General features: G+C 46.4%; 2 protein-coding genes across 2 annotated transcripts; one reads left to right on the top strand and one right to left on the bottom strand.

The window, feature by feature from the left end:
- Window positions 1-488: 488 nt before the first annotated feature.
- On the top strand, window positions 489-9,705 carry PSMD2 (proteasome 26S subunit ubiquitin receptor, non-ATPase 2). Its single transcript, XM_027061315.2, has 21 exons — window positions 489-673; window positions 1,134-1,190; window positions 1,544-1,708; window positions 2,605-2,726; window positions 2,889-3,113; window positions 3,403-3,561; window positions 3,718-3,862; window positions 4,048-4,108; window positions 4,619-4,765; window positions 4,936-5,042; window positions 5,237-5,364; window positions 5,589-5,676; window positions 6,444-6,606; window positions 6,726-6,827; window positions 7,247-7,392; window positions 7,647-7,730; window positions 7,960-8,128; window positions 8,218-8,312; window positions 8,527-8,653; window positions 9,093-9,211; window positions 9,364-9,705. The coding sequence occupies exons 1-21, from the start codon at window positions 539-541 to the stop codon at window positions 9,544-9,546; spliced, it is 2,727 nt and encodes a 908-aa protein (XP_026917116.1). The 5' UTR covers window positions 489-538; the 3' UTR covers window positions 9,547-9,705.
- A 612-nt stretch (window positions 9,706-10,317) lies between these two features.
- LOC106983789 (ubiquitin-like protein FUBI) lies at window positions 10,318-11,719 on the bottom strand. The gene has a single exon (XM_053221902.1). The coding sequence runs from the start codon at window positions 10,750-10,752 to the stop codon at window positions 10,318-10,320; it is 435 nt and encodes a 144-aa protein (XP_053077877.1). The 5' UTR covers window positions 10,753-11,719.
- Between the last annotated feature and the right edge of the window lie 2,634 nt (window positions 11,720-14,353).

The raw sequence follows: 14,353 nt of genomic DNA, 5'->3' as shown, positions 1-14,353 counted from the left end.
TTAGAACACTCTCCTTAAACCGGGGGGAGAATGTTATGAGGTTAATATTCCGCCATGGTGTGGGTGTGTGGGGAGGCAGTAGATAACAGATTACAGATTTCACACAGTGCGGGATTTGAAGAATCTCGTCCGTCTGTCCCACTACGGAGCCAACTGGGGTGTCACTGTGTGTACTATTCACACAGCTATGAGGAGACCTATGAACGGTTTCTTCGGCTCTCAACTTGTTCAGCTCCTTCCACAGCTAGCTGGCCCGGATCGAAGACCGCGGTCGCGTGGCGTTCAGGAAACTCCCGGTCCAAACCCAGGCCGCGCCTAAGACGCGCTGGGGGCTGGAAATTGTAGTTTTCGGGCGACTTCCGTGGGCGGGGTCCGAGGGCTGGGACTCCCACGCCGCGGGGGTGAGTGGGTTGTAGCGGCGTTTCCGGTCGCCTGCTGGCTCAGGAGGAGGAGCTCTGTGGGCCACCCGCGCAAGGCCGTATGGGAAACGGGGCGGTGCGAGCGGTGCGCGCGCAGCAGGCCGGTAGTGGCCGTGGAGATGGAGGAGGGTGGCCGGGATAAGGCTCCGCTGCAGCCTCAGCAGCCTCCGGCGACGGCACCGGGCATCGCGGACGAGAAGCCGGGCGGCAAGGAGCGGCGGGATGCTGGCGACAAGGACAAAGAGCAGGAGCTGGTGAGGCGCAGCCCTGGGAGCAGGCGGAGGAGGCCGCGGGGCTGAGTCACGGCGGCTCCGCAGGCCTTGGGCCCGACTCCCAACGGCCCTGCAGCGTCTGGGAGAGGGCGGATGGGGCGACCCTCGGGACTCCTGGCGCTCAGCCTCTCTGCCCCTCATCCTCCATTCCGCGCTGTGTCGCCTTCGCCGACGTCACCAGTACTCACCACCGACTTGTGAGGTGGGCCCGGGGAGGTCATGTCACCCCTATTTTTTAGTACTACATTCACGCAGCCTGGCCCAGAAGGCAGGTTGCCTTCTTTCCTGCCTTCCAGCCAGAGTGCCATTCCTCCTCTCTTTTCGTGTCCACCTGGTCCCTCCTAAGGAGGCAGGTTCACTCTCTACCTGCCCCAGGGTGAATGGGAGGAGGATGTGTTTGGGATTCCTTCTCTTGATGAACTTCTTCCCCCCAACCCTTCAGTCTGAGGAGGACAAACAACTTCAGGATGAACTGGAGATGCTCGTGGAACGACTGGGGGTGAGTCATGATGTTGACACGAGTGGGTACATATTTGGATCTTTGCTGCATGTTGCTTCATTCCATTTTGGGGCAACAATTTCTATGTGAGGTATAGGGAAAGATGGACTGTTTAGGGTTAGCGTTATGGTGATGTTGTGAGAGAGGAGAATTACAAAGGATATTTGGAAGATTGTGTAGTTTACTACAGACTCTCAACTGGGATCATTTGTTTTTGTCCCAGGCGGTGAGCAGGGAGTTGGGGAATCACAGATGAATAAGACAGTCACTTTCCTAGGGGAGTTGGTAAACACCTGTGTTTGACTTGAGAGATGTGGCTTCTTTTTGTCTGAGCCCTAACATCTCCTGAGCAGGAGAAGGACACATCTCTGTACCGACCAGCCCTCGAGGAACTGCGGAGGCAAATCCGATCTTCCACAACTTCCATGACTTCAGTGCCCAAGCCTCTCAAATTTCTGCGTCCACACTATGGCAAACTGAAGGAAATCTATGAGAACATGCCCCCTGGGGAGAATAAGGTAAAACGGTTTCAGAAGCTGGTGGAGGTCTAGCTTAGGAATTCCTTTTCATCTAGACCATGGGGCTCATGGTGAGTCACAGGAAGCCTAAGGGACCTGAGATCTGAGCTAGTTGAACACAGTTGATCATGCCAGTATGTTTTTTACTGGGATAAAAGCTGACTGGAGGATTGCCTTCTCAGAATATACTGTTTTCTGTCATTTATGGTGGATCTTGGGATTTCTTTTTCATGATCTGTTGTTTTTCTTTAGAGTACTCTCTGGGCCCAGGGTGGGTCTCAAACTCACAACTCTGAGATCAAGAGTCACATGCTCTACTGACTGAGAGGCACCCTTCATAATCTATTTTTAACTTATATTTAACTTTGATCTTTCTGTTTGCTTCATATCCCATGTACATTCACTTGTTTTATTTCTAAAATAAACCCCTCGTTGAGTCACTTCTCTGTCTAATGGTACAACCCTAATCCAGGAAATCTTCAGTTCTCACCTAGACAACTGCAGCCGTCTAACTGGCTGCCTTCCTTTTGTTCGTGACTTATACAGTTTGTCTTTCGTATAGCAGCCACAATGGTCTTTCTAGAGTGTGAAAATCTTTTCTTCTTAAAACCTTTTAATAGTTCATTATTGCAGCTAGAATAAACTTTAGAGCCTCCATCTTTTTCCATTCTCTCCTTGTTATCATTCTTCAGCCATGTTGGTTTAAAAGGGAGATAGCAACACTAACCTTAGGCTTATCTTGAGCCTTAGCTTAGATATAAAGTATGTAAATTTCTAATACAGAGATTGGTGAAGAGTTACAACTTAATTGGAGAGATAGTGACCTTAGCCTTGACTCCATAATGTCCCACTACCCTCACCCTGGACTTGACTTTAAAGCACTGGTTTCTTTGTAGCGTTTTGCTGCTGACATCATCTCTGTTCTGGCTATGACCATGAGTGGGGAACGTGAGTGTCTCAAGTATCGGCTGGTGGGCTCCCAAGAGGAATTGGCATCATGGGGTCATGAGTATGTGAGGTAAGACCTTTCTTTCTTGAGAATCTAAAAGGTTTTGAGACACAATTCTGAGTTCTGTCTTGGAGTACCTGTGTATTGCGTTTCCCAAATACTGAATTCCTTGAACCATAGAAATGCTTCCTGTGAAGTTGTGCCCCCTTAATGGTCTGGGCCTATCCATAGGCATCTCGCAGGGGAAGTGGCTAAGGAGTGGCAGGAACTAGATGATGCGGAAAAGACACAACGGGAGCCACTGCTGACCCTGGTGAAGGAGATCGTCCCCTACAACATGGCCCACAACGCGGAGCACGAGGCCTGTGACCTGCTCATGGAAATTGAGCAGGTAGACATGCTGGAGAAGGACATTGATGAGAATGCATATGCCAAGGTCTGCCTCTATCTTACCAGGTAAATGAACATGGTAGGGATGGGTAGTAGGCCTACCCTCCCCAGTATTTCTCTCTCAGTTGTGATTTCTCTGTTCTCTCAGAGCATCTTTAGCATCGGGCTGCTGTTGATTTGTTGATGTCTGTGAGCTTCTTGAGGACAGAGACTTATGTCTCTTTAGTAGTCTAGCATGTAGCATAATGCCTGGTATACAGTAGGCATTTAGTATTTATTTTGGATAAGTGAATTAAATGGGGGTAAATGAATGTTCCAGAACTTCCTGACTCCTTTGTTATTTCTGTCTCTGTAGCTGTGTGAATTATGTGCCCGAGCCTGAGAATTCTGCACTACTGCGCTGTGCTTTGGGTGTGTTCCGAAAGTTCAGTCGCTTTCCTGAAGCTCTGAGATTGGCATTGATGCTCAATGACATGGAGCTGGTAGAAGATATCTTCACCTCCTGCAAGGACGTGTATGTAGAGAGGAAGTTGGCAAAGGAAGACATGAGCTCATGGATGGGGCATTTGTATGAAGAGCTGGGACTTGTAGTTTCTGCTTAAGGCTGGAGGGGCTTTTCAGTCCCCTTAGTGGACTAGGGCTGAGCTGATATGATGGCTCTCTCCCACAGGGTAGTACAGAAGCAGATGGCATTCATGCTTGGCCGTCATGGGGTGTTTCTGGAGCTTAGTGAAGATGTGGAGGAGTATGAGGACCTGACAGAGATCATGTCCAATGTGCAGCTCAACAGCAACTTCTTGGCATTAGCTCGGGAGGTGAGACCCTTTGCCCTTTTCCATCAAGGCTTTTTTTTGGTTGTGGTTCTACTCGTCATTTCACCTCCCTGACTATAACTTTAACTAGATTCTCATTGGTTAGAATTGCTATTCAGTGGGAAAGCAGAAGGGGACAGCTGGGGGAGTAGTGGGGGAACAGTTGTGACCCTCTGACTTCTCTTCAGCTGGATATTATGGAGCCCAAGGTGCCTGATGACATCTATAAAACCCATCTAGAGAACAACAGTGAGTAGCCATCTCCATGTGTGTGAGGACTGGAGAATTATTATTATTTTTAAATGCTTCTTTCTTTTTTCTTTTCTTTTCTTTTTTTTTTCTTTCTTACAGAAAGAGCAAGCAAGGGAGGGGCAGAGAGAGAGGGAGACAGAATCCCAAGCAGGCTCCATGCTGTCAGCACAGAGCCTGATGTGGGGCTCAAACTCATGAACTGTGAAATCATGACTTGAGCCGAAACCAAGAGTCAGATGCTTAACTGGTTAGCTGAGTCACCCAGGCACCCCAGGACTGGAGGATTCTTAATTATGAACCTTGTATTTGGAGTGGTGGCTTGGTCCAATGTATTTATCCCTTAGAGCTAAGAGTTCCTACATAACCTTTTCTCCAGGTCACTGTTGGGGGCATAGACAGAGGATTCTAAGGGGCCAGTTCAGAGCCAGAGACCAGCCACCATGCTGTGTTCCTTTATTGTGCTACTCTAAACCTTTCTGCCTTTCCTTCCATTTCCCTCCTGTGCAGGATTTGGGGGCAGTGGCTCTCAAGTGGACTCTGCCCGCATGAACCTGGCCTCTTCTTTTGTGAATGGCTTTGTGAATGCAGCCTTTGGTCAGGACAAGCTGCTGACTGATGATGGCAACAAATGGCTTTACAAGAACAAAGACCATGGTATAACTTTATGCCTACTTTATCTTTGTTTTGCTTTGGTCGCTTCTTTTGTCCTTCTAGTTTCATGTGTTAATGTGATGGGTCCCCAGCGCAGTTTTTTATAGAGCTCTTTGTAACAATTTTCTTAGGGTAGGATCATTTTGAGATTGATAGATTTTTCCTTGGTGTAGGAATGTTGAGTGCAGCTGCGTCCCTTGGCATGATTCTGCTGTGGGATGTGGATGGTGGCCTCACGCAGATTGACAAGTACTTGTACTCCTCTGAGGACTACATCAAGGTTGGTCTGGGCATAGCCTGATAATGGGGACATTCTCCTACCATGTTCTAGGGCCTCAAGGCCTCCCTTTCACTGGTAAGATCTCTCTGTTTTCAACTCCAGTTAAGGTGGAAGCTACAATGAAGTCCATGTTGTATCCTTTGCGGTGAGGAAGGTACAGTAGCCTGAGTGAAGAATCTATTTGCATTTTGCAGTCAGGAGCCCTTCTGGCCTGTGGCATTGTGAACTCTGGAGTCCGGAATGAATGTGACCCCGCACTAGCACTGCTCTCAGACTATGTTCTCCACAACAGCAACACTATGAGACTTGGTTCCATTTTTGGGTAAGGCTTCTTGCTTTTTCTGGTAGTACTTAGCCTGTAAGCTTTGTGAAGACAGGAACTGGGTCCTTTTCATCTTTGTTTTGCCAAGACTACCACCATATCTGTTGAGTATTTGGCTCTTGGTGACTGTTGAAATGATGAATAAATGACCAGTCCTCTTTTTGTTCCTTCTTTGTCCTATCCTTGGTTGTGTGTCGGGGACTGCCTTTCCCTTGCTTTTGCAGGCTAGGCTTGGCTTACGCTGGCTCCAATCGTGAAGATGTGCTAACACTGCTGCTCCCTGTGATGGGAGATTCCAAATCTAGTATGGAGGTGAGGAGAGGCTGTTGGACTTTTAGGGGAGGTAGGGAAGGTGCTCTGTGTCCTACCACTCTGTGATAAGTAATGAAAACTGTGTGCGTGTGTGTGTGTGTGTGTGTGAGAGTGTGCACGCACACACACGTGTTTATGGGGGTGATATGAGTCACTTCAATGAAATCTCTTGGAACTGGTGGTTCCACCCAGGTGGTGTTGAGGTTAAAGAGGTAACATTTTGGTATTGAGTTCCAGCCCTTGAGGTCCATGAGGAAGTACTCGGCTAGAGTGGGGAGTAGCTTAATCCAGCTTGGGGTGGCTGATTCTCATTCGTTGTTTTAGTCATTGGCCAACCTTAAGTTTTCTTAGTTGTGGAGAGTCATATTGGTAATAGATAAATTTAATATGGTGGCTAAAAGCATAGCTTTAGTCAGAAAGACCTCAGTTCAAATCTTGCCGCCTCTGCTTACAAGCAGTGTGATCTTGGACATGTTACCGAGTCTCTTTAGGTTACATTTTCTTCATCAATGAAAGAATAACAGTAGTAGGACCTGTTTCATGGGGTTATGAGAATTAAATGTTAATAGCCTACAGAGCAGTTGACGTGGCTGATAAATCATAAACATTCAGTGAATGGTTGCTCTTGTTATTTTGACATGCCATCAGAAAGGGATCACTACCTAGTGTGGTTACAGTGGCCTGAAGGAATTGGCTATCTTGAATCGAGGTAGGTATACAGCTACTTTAATAACTTACGTATATAATACTGATTCTCCTATTTCTAGGTGGCAGGTGTGACAGCTCTAGCCTGTGGAATGATAGCAGTGGGATCCTGCAATGGAGATGTTACTTCCACTATCCTTCAGACCATCATGGAGAAATCAGAGACTGAGCTCAAGGACACCTATGCCCGTTGGCTTCCTCTTGGACTGGGCCTCAACCACTTGGGTGAGGGGATATCTCTCTGGGCAAAGGCTGACAGTAACTGGATACAGCAGAGGTCTTATGTGTTAGGCTGTGCTGGATGGAAGGAAGTGTCCTCTTGACTCCTTGAATTTGTCCTGTAGGGAAGGGTGAGGCCATTGAGGCAATCCTGGCCGCGCTGGAGGTTGTGTCAGAGCCATTCCGCAGTTTTGCCAACACGTTAGTGGATGTGTGTGCCTATGCAGGTCTGTGTCTTTGTGCCTCTCCAGTGACTCCTCACTTCTCTCTTGGACCTTTTTTCAGACTTTTTTTCCTTTCTCAGTAGTCCTTTATTTATTTATTTGTTTATTTTTAAGTTTATTTATCCTGAGAGAGAGGGAATATGCGCATGTGCATAGGGGAGCAGCAGAGAGAGAGGGAGAGGGAGAGGGAGAATCCCAGGCAAGCTCCATGCTGTTAGCACTGATCCCCATGTAGCGCTCAGTCACAACCGTAAGATCACGACATGAGCCCAAATCAAGAGTCAGCGGCTTAACTGACTGAGCCACCCAGGCGCCCTCTTTCTCTGGTTTGCTTTTGGATTCTTAACTTCTATTACTGGAATAAACTTTTCTTTGGTGCCTTCTCCTTTCTACTCTTTCTCACCCTTACCACCATGCTGCAGGCTCTGGGAATGTACTGAAGGTGCAGCAGCTGCTCCACATTTGTAGTGAACACTTTGACTCCAAGGAAAAAGAGGAAGACAAGGACAAGAAGGAAAAGAAGGACAAGGACAAGAAGGAAGCCCCTGCCGACATGGGAGCACATCAGGTTCTGTGCGCAACTGGGCACTCTCTGAGTCAGGCTCTGAGAAAAGATACCTGTGCAGAGGAGCTGGGTTTGAGTTTGTTTTACAGACCCTGTGGGTAGTGCTGTGTATTGAGACAGGCATTAAGCAGGGTTCTATACATAAGGGTCAGGGTGTGCCCCCACAGGACAGTTTTTTTTTCTTACATGGGACTTGAGTCAAGGGTGAGCTTTTTGTTCCCTGAGCTTACTGGATTCTGGTGCCTCTTCAATTGCAGGGAGTGGCTGTGCTGGGGATTGCCCTTATTGCTATGGGGGAGGAGATTGGAGCAGAGATGGCATTACGAACCTTCGGCCACCTGGTGAGTATCACATGGAGGAGATTGGAATATCTATTGGTTTTGGTGCTTGGAGTTCCCCAGAGGAGACTTTGCTGATGGGTTTTCTCCTTTCTCCTGGTTGAGAAATAGTCTTTTTGCTATGCCCTTTCTGTAATATTTGATAAAGGCCTCTATTACCTATCAAGTCTCTTCCTATAACTGAGTTTGTACTGCTTTCTGTGATGCTCTTGTTACTCTCTTTTATCACCAGCTGAGATATGGGGAGCCAACACTCCGACGGGCTGTGCCTTTAGCATTGGCTCTAATCTCTGTTTCAAATCCACGACTCAACATCCTGGATACCCTAAGCAAATTCTCCCATGATGCTGACCCAGAAGTTTCCTACAACTCCATTTTTGCCATGGGCATGGTGGGCAGTGGTGAGTATCAGAAAAAGGTCAGAAAAAGAAGTAGCTTGAGGGAATGTTTGAGGCCCATTTTTCAACTCTGTAATGGTTAACATTTCCAGGTACCAATAATGCCCGTCTGGCTGCAATGCTGCGCCAGTTAGCCCAGTATCATGCCAAGGACCCCAACAACCTCTTTATGGTGCGCTTGGCACAGGTAAAGAATAGAACTGTTTTCCTTAAAGTGTGCCAAGGGAGGTATCCGTGGTGATGGAAGGGGGACATGTAGTGAATGACCTCAGGGGACTTTGAGTTCAGCCAGGAGGGAGTGTATGAATGAGTTGGGGTCTTTCTATATGGCCAGGTTAGGTGATGTCTCCTCAGATGTGACCTTCACTTCTCTCTCTGTTGTTGTTGTTTTTTTCCCCCAGGGCCTGACACATTTAGGGAAGGGCACACTCACCCTCTGTCCCTACCACAGTGACCGGCAGCTTATGAGTCAAGTGGCAGTGGCGGGGCTGCTTACTGTGCTTGTCTCTTTCCTGGATGTCCGTAACAGTGAGTTCCTGTCAAGAGTCTCATACAGTGGCACATGACCCTGTCTCCACCCTTACCAGAGCCACCTTATAATTTAGGAGCAAGACTCCAAATTAGCTCTGTACCATTCTGGGTCCCAATGTTCTTTGGGCCTGTGATGGGCCTTATGGAGCTCATCTCCCACAGTTTTGATCTGGCTCAAAGAGATTGTTTTCAGGGATGAAGAGCTGATCCCAGTTTCTGCTCCAAAGTGACTGGGGGAAATTGATGATCAAGTCTGAAGGCTGTGGTAGAGTAAGGTGGGGGCATCTCTGGTTTGTAGTAGGGGTATATGAGGGGAGGAGTGTTGGTTCAGCTGAACGACTGAGGGATTAGAGAGTCAGGGCTGGAGTGGAGTCCCAGGGTTCAGGCCAGGCCTGCCTTGATGCCTCTAACTGTTTGTCCTGTGTTCTTCCCTCAGTCATCCTAGGCAAATCACATTATGTATTGTATGGGCTGGTGGCTGCCATGCAGCCCCGAATGCTGGTTACATTCGATGAGGAGCTGCGGCCACTGCCGGTGTCTGTCCGTGTGGGCCAGGTGAGGGGTTGAACAGACGGGAGGGCTCTAGAACTTGGGGAACGCACACGTACCTGTTTCTCTGAAACTGGTATGGGCACTGGGTTGTTATTGCACTCCCATGTGCACACTCCCATCTGCTACACCCCCATTTCAATTTTCTCACCCTACAGGCAGTGGATGTGGTGGGCCAGGCTGGCAAGCCTAAGACTATCACAGGGTTCCAGACACACACAACCCCAGTATTGTTGGCCCACGGGGAGCGGGCAGAATTGGCCACTGAGGAATTTCTTCCTGTCACCCCCATTCTGGAAGGTTTTGTTATCCTTCGGAAGAACCCCAACTATGACCTCTAAGTAGCTACCAGGGACTCTGAGCTGCTACTGATAGGCCAGTGGGCCATGCTTCCTGTTGTCAGGCGTGTGCACTGCTCTAGACCTTTGGGGGAATTGGTACCTCCTGTTATTTTGTTACTGAGTGAGATAACTTTGTTGAATAAAGACCTTTATCCCTGAGGTCCCTCTATGTCTGTTTTCTGGGGTGTTGTGGCCAGAGGCCAGACTGGGGTGGGGAGTGGATGTGAAAAGGCATTGTTTATAGCAACTCTGAGCCGAGGCTAGCAGGGAAGCTGCCCTGAATGGAACAAATTAAACTCCATGCCTTTTTCCCCTCTTTCTTAATCATCCTAAAATAGTGATTCATCTTTAGGGGCATGGACCCCTAAGAAGCAGATAAGTGCAATGGATTGTCCTTCTAGGAAGATTTTAATACCAAAATTTAATACATTTAATACATTTTAATACTGTTACAAATAATATTTTGATACAAACTGTTACAAATAACTTTCTGAGGGGCTGTGTATCCCATCCCCACCCCCACTCCCACCCTGCCAATGCACATCCACCTCAAGCCCATCATTCACTGACTTTGGGTGAAGAATCCCTGTTCTGAGAAGCAGCAGAGTTGGCCTTACTTTCTAACTTCTCTGCTACTAAATGAAAGGGATATATATATATATATATACATACATATATATGTATATATACATATATATATGTATATATACATATATATACGTATATATATGTATGTATATGTATATATACATTTTTTCTTTTTTGACTGGACTATGTGGCTTTATTGGGGAAAGCCAGGATTACAATGGATTTAAGACTTGGCATTGGGCCCTTCTTGCCAAAGAGGGGCACAATATTGACTAAGCTCTGGTTGTACTGCATCCACTGCTTGGCTCGGCTTGTCTTCTTTTTCTCCTGTTTGACCACTTTGGAAGTCTGCTCTCTTACTTTCCCAACATGGGCCAGGAGACCATGGACTTTACCTCCAAGCATGTGGCCAGCTACTTCCAGGGTGGTCAGAGCCTTCAGTCCACACTGATCTAGGGTAGCCTCATCCTCTAGGGGCATGCCTGCCAGAAGTACGACTTGATCTTCTGAAGCGATGCCCTCCAGAGAGGCTACATGAGCCTTAATCTGAGCAACCGTCTGTCTCCTGTCTGGTGACCTTGAGGTGTATAGCTCCCAGGCACAGACAAAGAGCTGCATGTCTGTGACTGAACAGCCAGGGACATTTTTATCTCCTGTGATCCTCTGTGCCTTTTGGAAGGCTTCTATTGGAGAGGTTTAGTCATGTTCACATCTACTGGGCTATCTTTGCAGAAACTGGATGTAAGAAAGCTTGACCCTGACTTTCCTCTTAGTGTAGCAGTGGGATAAAGGAGTGGCCTCCTTCCTGGGATGTAATCACTTTTGATCTTTGTGGGGTTGGTATGAATATAGCTATGCTGCCAGTTGAGGCTCGGACCCCTGTGGATGCAGTGCAGAAGAACATATAGCCCTGCCAGATAATCATAGCTAGCTAACCAACACTTTCTGTAGGTTTAGTTTACAAGCAGTGCCTGGCACTTAATAGGTCTATAAATGTTGAAAGAATAATCGTTCTATATACCTCAGATACTTCACAAAGCTCTAAGGGGTAGGAATTATCTTCGTGTTTTGGTGAGGGATATAAAGTTTGGAAAGAGATTCACCCAATTTATCCAAGATCACATAGTAAGTGGTGGAGCCAGGATGGGAATCTAAATTTGTTTGACTCCAAATCTGTCTCTGTAGCCTTGGAAACTTGTGGACGCTATCGTAGTCCAAGGTTTTGAGTAGCTGGAGAGTAGCAACTTTGGATTAGTGTCTCTATTATCTTCTTTCTGTTCCTATTTGGCAGCCTGTATAAAACCTGTATTAAAAGTTAAAGTACTGGACCTGGGAGTCAGTAGACCTACCTGTCATACCCCTTTAATGGAATTTTCTGTAGTACTGGGCAAATCAGCATGTCTGATGAGCCTCTGTTATCTGTAAAATGGGAATATGGTAATTGCTTTCTCTGATATGCAATGGTGGTGATATAAAGATAGAAAGTGATTTTTAGGGGTGCCTGGCTGGCTCAGTGGAGCATGCAACTCTTTACCTCAGGGTTGTGAGTCTGAACCCCATGTTGGGTGTGGAGTCTACTTAAAAAATGATTTGTAAACTGCAAAACACTCTAAATAAAAGGATAATTCTTTGGCAAATCAGTGATTGTGCTTTAGGGTAAAATTTTCATAATGACTCTTAACCTTTCGCTTTCAGTCATTCATTCAGCAACAAATATCAATGGGGCCTTTTATTCTGCATTGGACATTATTTTAGTTTGTGGGGATACAAACATGAGGGAAAAAAGCCAAACCCTATCCTCAAAAAGCTTATTTAATGGAAAAGAAAACAAAGGTGATATATTGTTACCAATACCATACTGGAGTGTGAAGAAGCTACCCTGGGATCCTTAATGTGGAGCCTTAATGCCTAGGTAAGTCAGGGGAGAATTTTGCAGTAAATGGGACCTAGAGGAAGAGGAGTTTGTCCAGAAAAAAAGAGGGTAGAATATAACTAAGGGAGTAGGGAAAGGAGGAAGGCGGAAAAGCTATTTATTTTCAGAAACCATGGATAGTTTGCTTTGGTTAAGTGTACAGGGCCAGGAAAAGTGTGGTAGGAGATACAGTAAAGAGACCCAAGCTCAGATCGGGTTTGGAAGAGCTTTGTTGTGTTAAGAAGTTGACAGTATCTCTCAATAGAGACCACTGAAAGAGAGCAGGGAAGTGACATCATCAGTTATCTGGGTGAGAAAGCTCACCATGAAGGCTGGGAGACCAGGCAAAGGAAATAAATGCCTGAAATAGGGCATTAGAAATGGGGAAGGGCAGGAGAAAGATTTTTTTAAAGATAGTCAATAGGACTTGAATTTGATCCAAATACCAAGAGGACCTGGTGTCTGATTACAGGTAGTATGTGGATGGGAAGGAATGGAGTATTAATCCCAAATTTTCAGCTTGGGTGCTATTCATGGGTAAAGAACACAGGGGCACTTGGGTGGCTCAGTCAGTTAAGCTTCCAACTTCGGCTCAGGTCATGATCTCATGGTTTGTGAGTCTGAGCCCTGCATCGGGCTCTCGGCTGTCATCACAGAGCCTGCTTTGGATCCTCTGTCCCCCCCAGCCCCCCTATGCTCTTTGTCTCTTTCTCTCAAAAATAAAGTTGGGACGCCTGGGTGTCTTGGTTAAGCATCCGACTTCGGCTCAGATCATGATCTCCCCGTTCGTGGGTTTGAGCCCTGCATCAGGCTTTGTGCTGATAGCTCAGAGCCTGGAGCCTGCTTCAGATTCTGTGTCTCCCTCTCTCTCTGCCCCTCCCCTGCTTGCACTCTCTCTTTCTGTCAAAAATAAATAAACATTACAAAAAATTAAAAACAGTAAACTTAAAAAAAATCTTAAAAAATAAGAATACACAGGCACCAACATGTATGGGGTTGAGGTGGAGGACTCTGTTGCATAAGGAGAGATGATAAGTTCCTATCTGGGCATACACAATTTGAGGTATCTGTGGGATGATTAGGTGGAGATATCTTTTAGGTGGTACCTTATTCTAACTGGAGTTCGAGAGAGAGGTTTCTGAGTTAGAAACAGATTGGCATGTAGGTAGTAATTGAATTTTATTTATTAGTTGGCTTAGGGAGGAAGAGAAATGAGAAGAGTAGAGGAAGGGGTCATACATGATCGAGTCAGAGAACACTAGATCTACATATTCACTCTCACTATAGTTCCTTTGCCATGTGTCTGTCTACTTTGCTGCTTTGGAGCTTCAGTTCCTCATATACAATGGGAAGAATAATACAATCTGTTTTATAGGAAATTGTGAAGATTGAGATCAGATAGGCCATATATATTGAACCACCACTCTATCCTTGGTACAGAGAAAATTTTTTCTTACCTTCTGAGATTACATGTGTACACATACACACACCTACACCCACAGATCACACATGGGCGAGTGAGAGCAAGTGTGTCTTTGCTAGGTACATAGGCACTGAAGCCCTTTCACATGAATTAACTCCTTTAATCTTCACAATCCAATAGAGTGAGTGGATGTTGTCATTGGTAAAGAAAGCAGGGTGGTTAAAAGTTTAGATTTGAGTCAGACTGCCTGGTTTCAAATCTTCCCATTTTTACAACAGTTATTAAGTAGGTGGGTAGTAGGTACATGGATAGGAAGCAGCAGAGTTTGGATTAAAACCCAGGCCATCTGAGTACGTGTATTTGGCTCTAGGACGGTTCCTCCTGGTGCCAAGTCTTTTGACTGCAGGGAAGGGGTTTTGGGATTACTTCTTTCGTCATTATTCTGAACTTTCCATGATTGACTTTTGTCCCTCCCTGGGAGTGGCTGATCTTTGGGAGGCAAATCTACTCATACTAATTTCTTAGAATGTTTCAATCTTTCTGGCCTAACATTCAGTTTAAGTATTTCAATCACCTTATCTTCAAAGGTTGCATAATTTTTATTTTCCTATTTGTATCATGATTTATTTAGGCAGGACTGAGTCTTTAATGAATTTCGCTACTCTCAGCCCCTGGCCAGCACTTCGCCTCGTACTTAGTATGCACTCAATAAATGCTCTAAGTATGAATGAACTAAAGAACCGCGGAACGGAGACGCAGATGGGGGTCAGTCTGGAAGTTCCAAAGTTCGGGAGGGGACACGGGGGCGGGCAGTGACTGTCACATGACCAGGCGGGGCAAATCTTCTGTGCTCCGCGGCGCCGGGCGTAGCTCCTCCCTCTGCG

The sequence above is a fragment of the Acinonyx jubatus genome, chromosome C2, assembly GCF_027475565.1.
Source record: "Acinonyx jubatus isolate Ajub_Pintada_27869175 chromosome C2, VMU_Ajub_asm_v1.0, whole genome shotgun sequence".
In the NCBI taxonomy this organism is placed as follows: domain Eukaryota; kingdom Metazoa; phylum Chordata; class Mammalia; order Carnivora; family Felidae; genus Acinonyx; species Acinonyx jubatus.
This window is presented reverse-complemented; position numbering and strand designations above follow the sequence as displayed.

What these genes read in the sequence shown, in the direction of transcription:
- PSMD2 (XM_027061315.2), top strand. Translation starts at nt 539, where the DNA reads ATGGAGGAGGGTGGCCGGGATAAGGCTCCGCTGCAGCCTCAGCAGCCT. An exon ending in TTACAAGAACAAAGACCATG is followed by an intron (nt 4,766 to 4,935) that starts GTATAACTTTAT and finishes TCCTTGGTGTAG; the next exon opens with GAATGTTGAGTGCAGCTGCG. An exon ending in ATTCCAAATCTAGTATGGAG is followed by an intron (nt 5,677 to 6,443) that starts GTGAGGAGAGGC and finishes TCCTATTTCTAG; the next exon opens with GTGGCAGGTGTGACAGCTCT.
- LOC106983789 (XM_053221902.1), bottom strand. Translation starts at nt 10,752, where the DNA reads ATGCAGCTCTTTGTCTGTGCCTGGGAGCTATACACCTCAAGGTCACCA.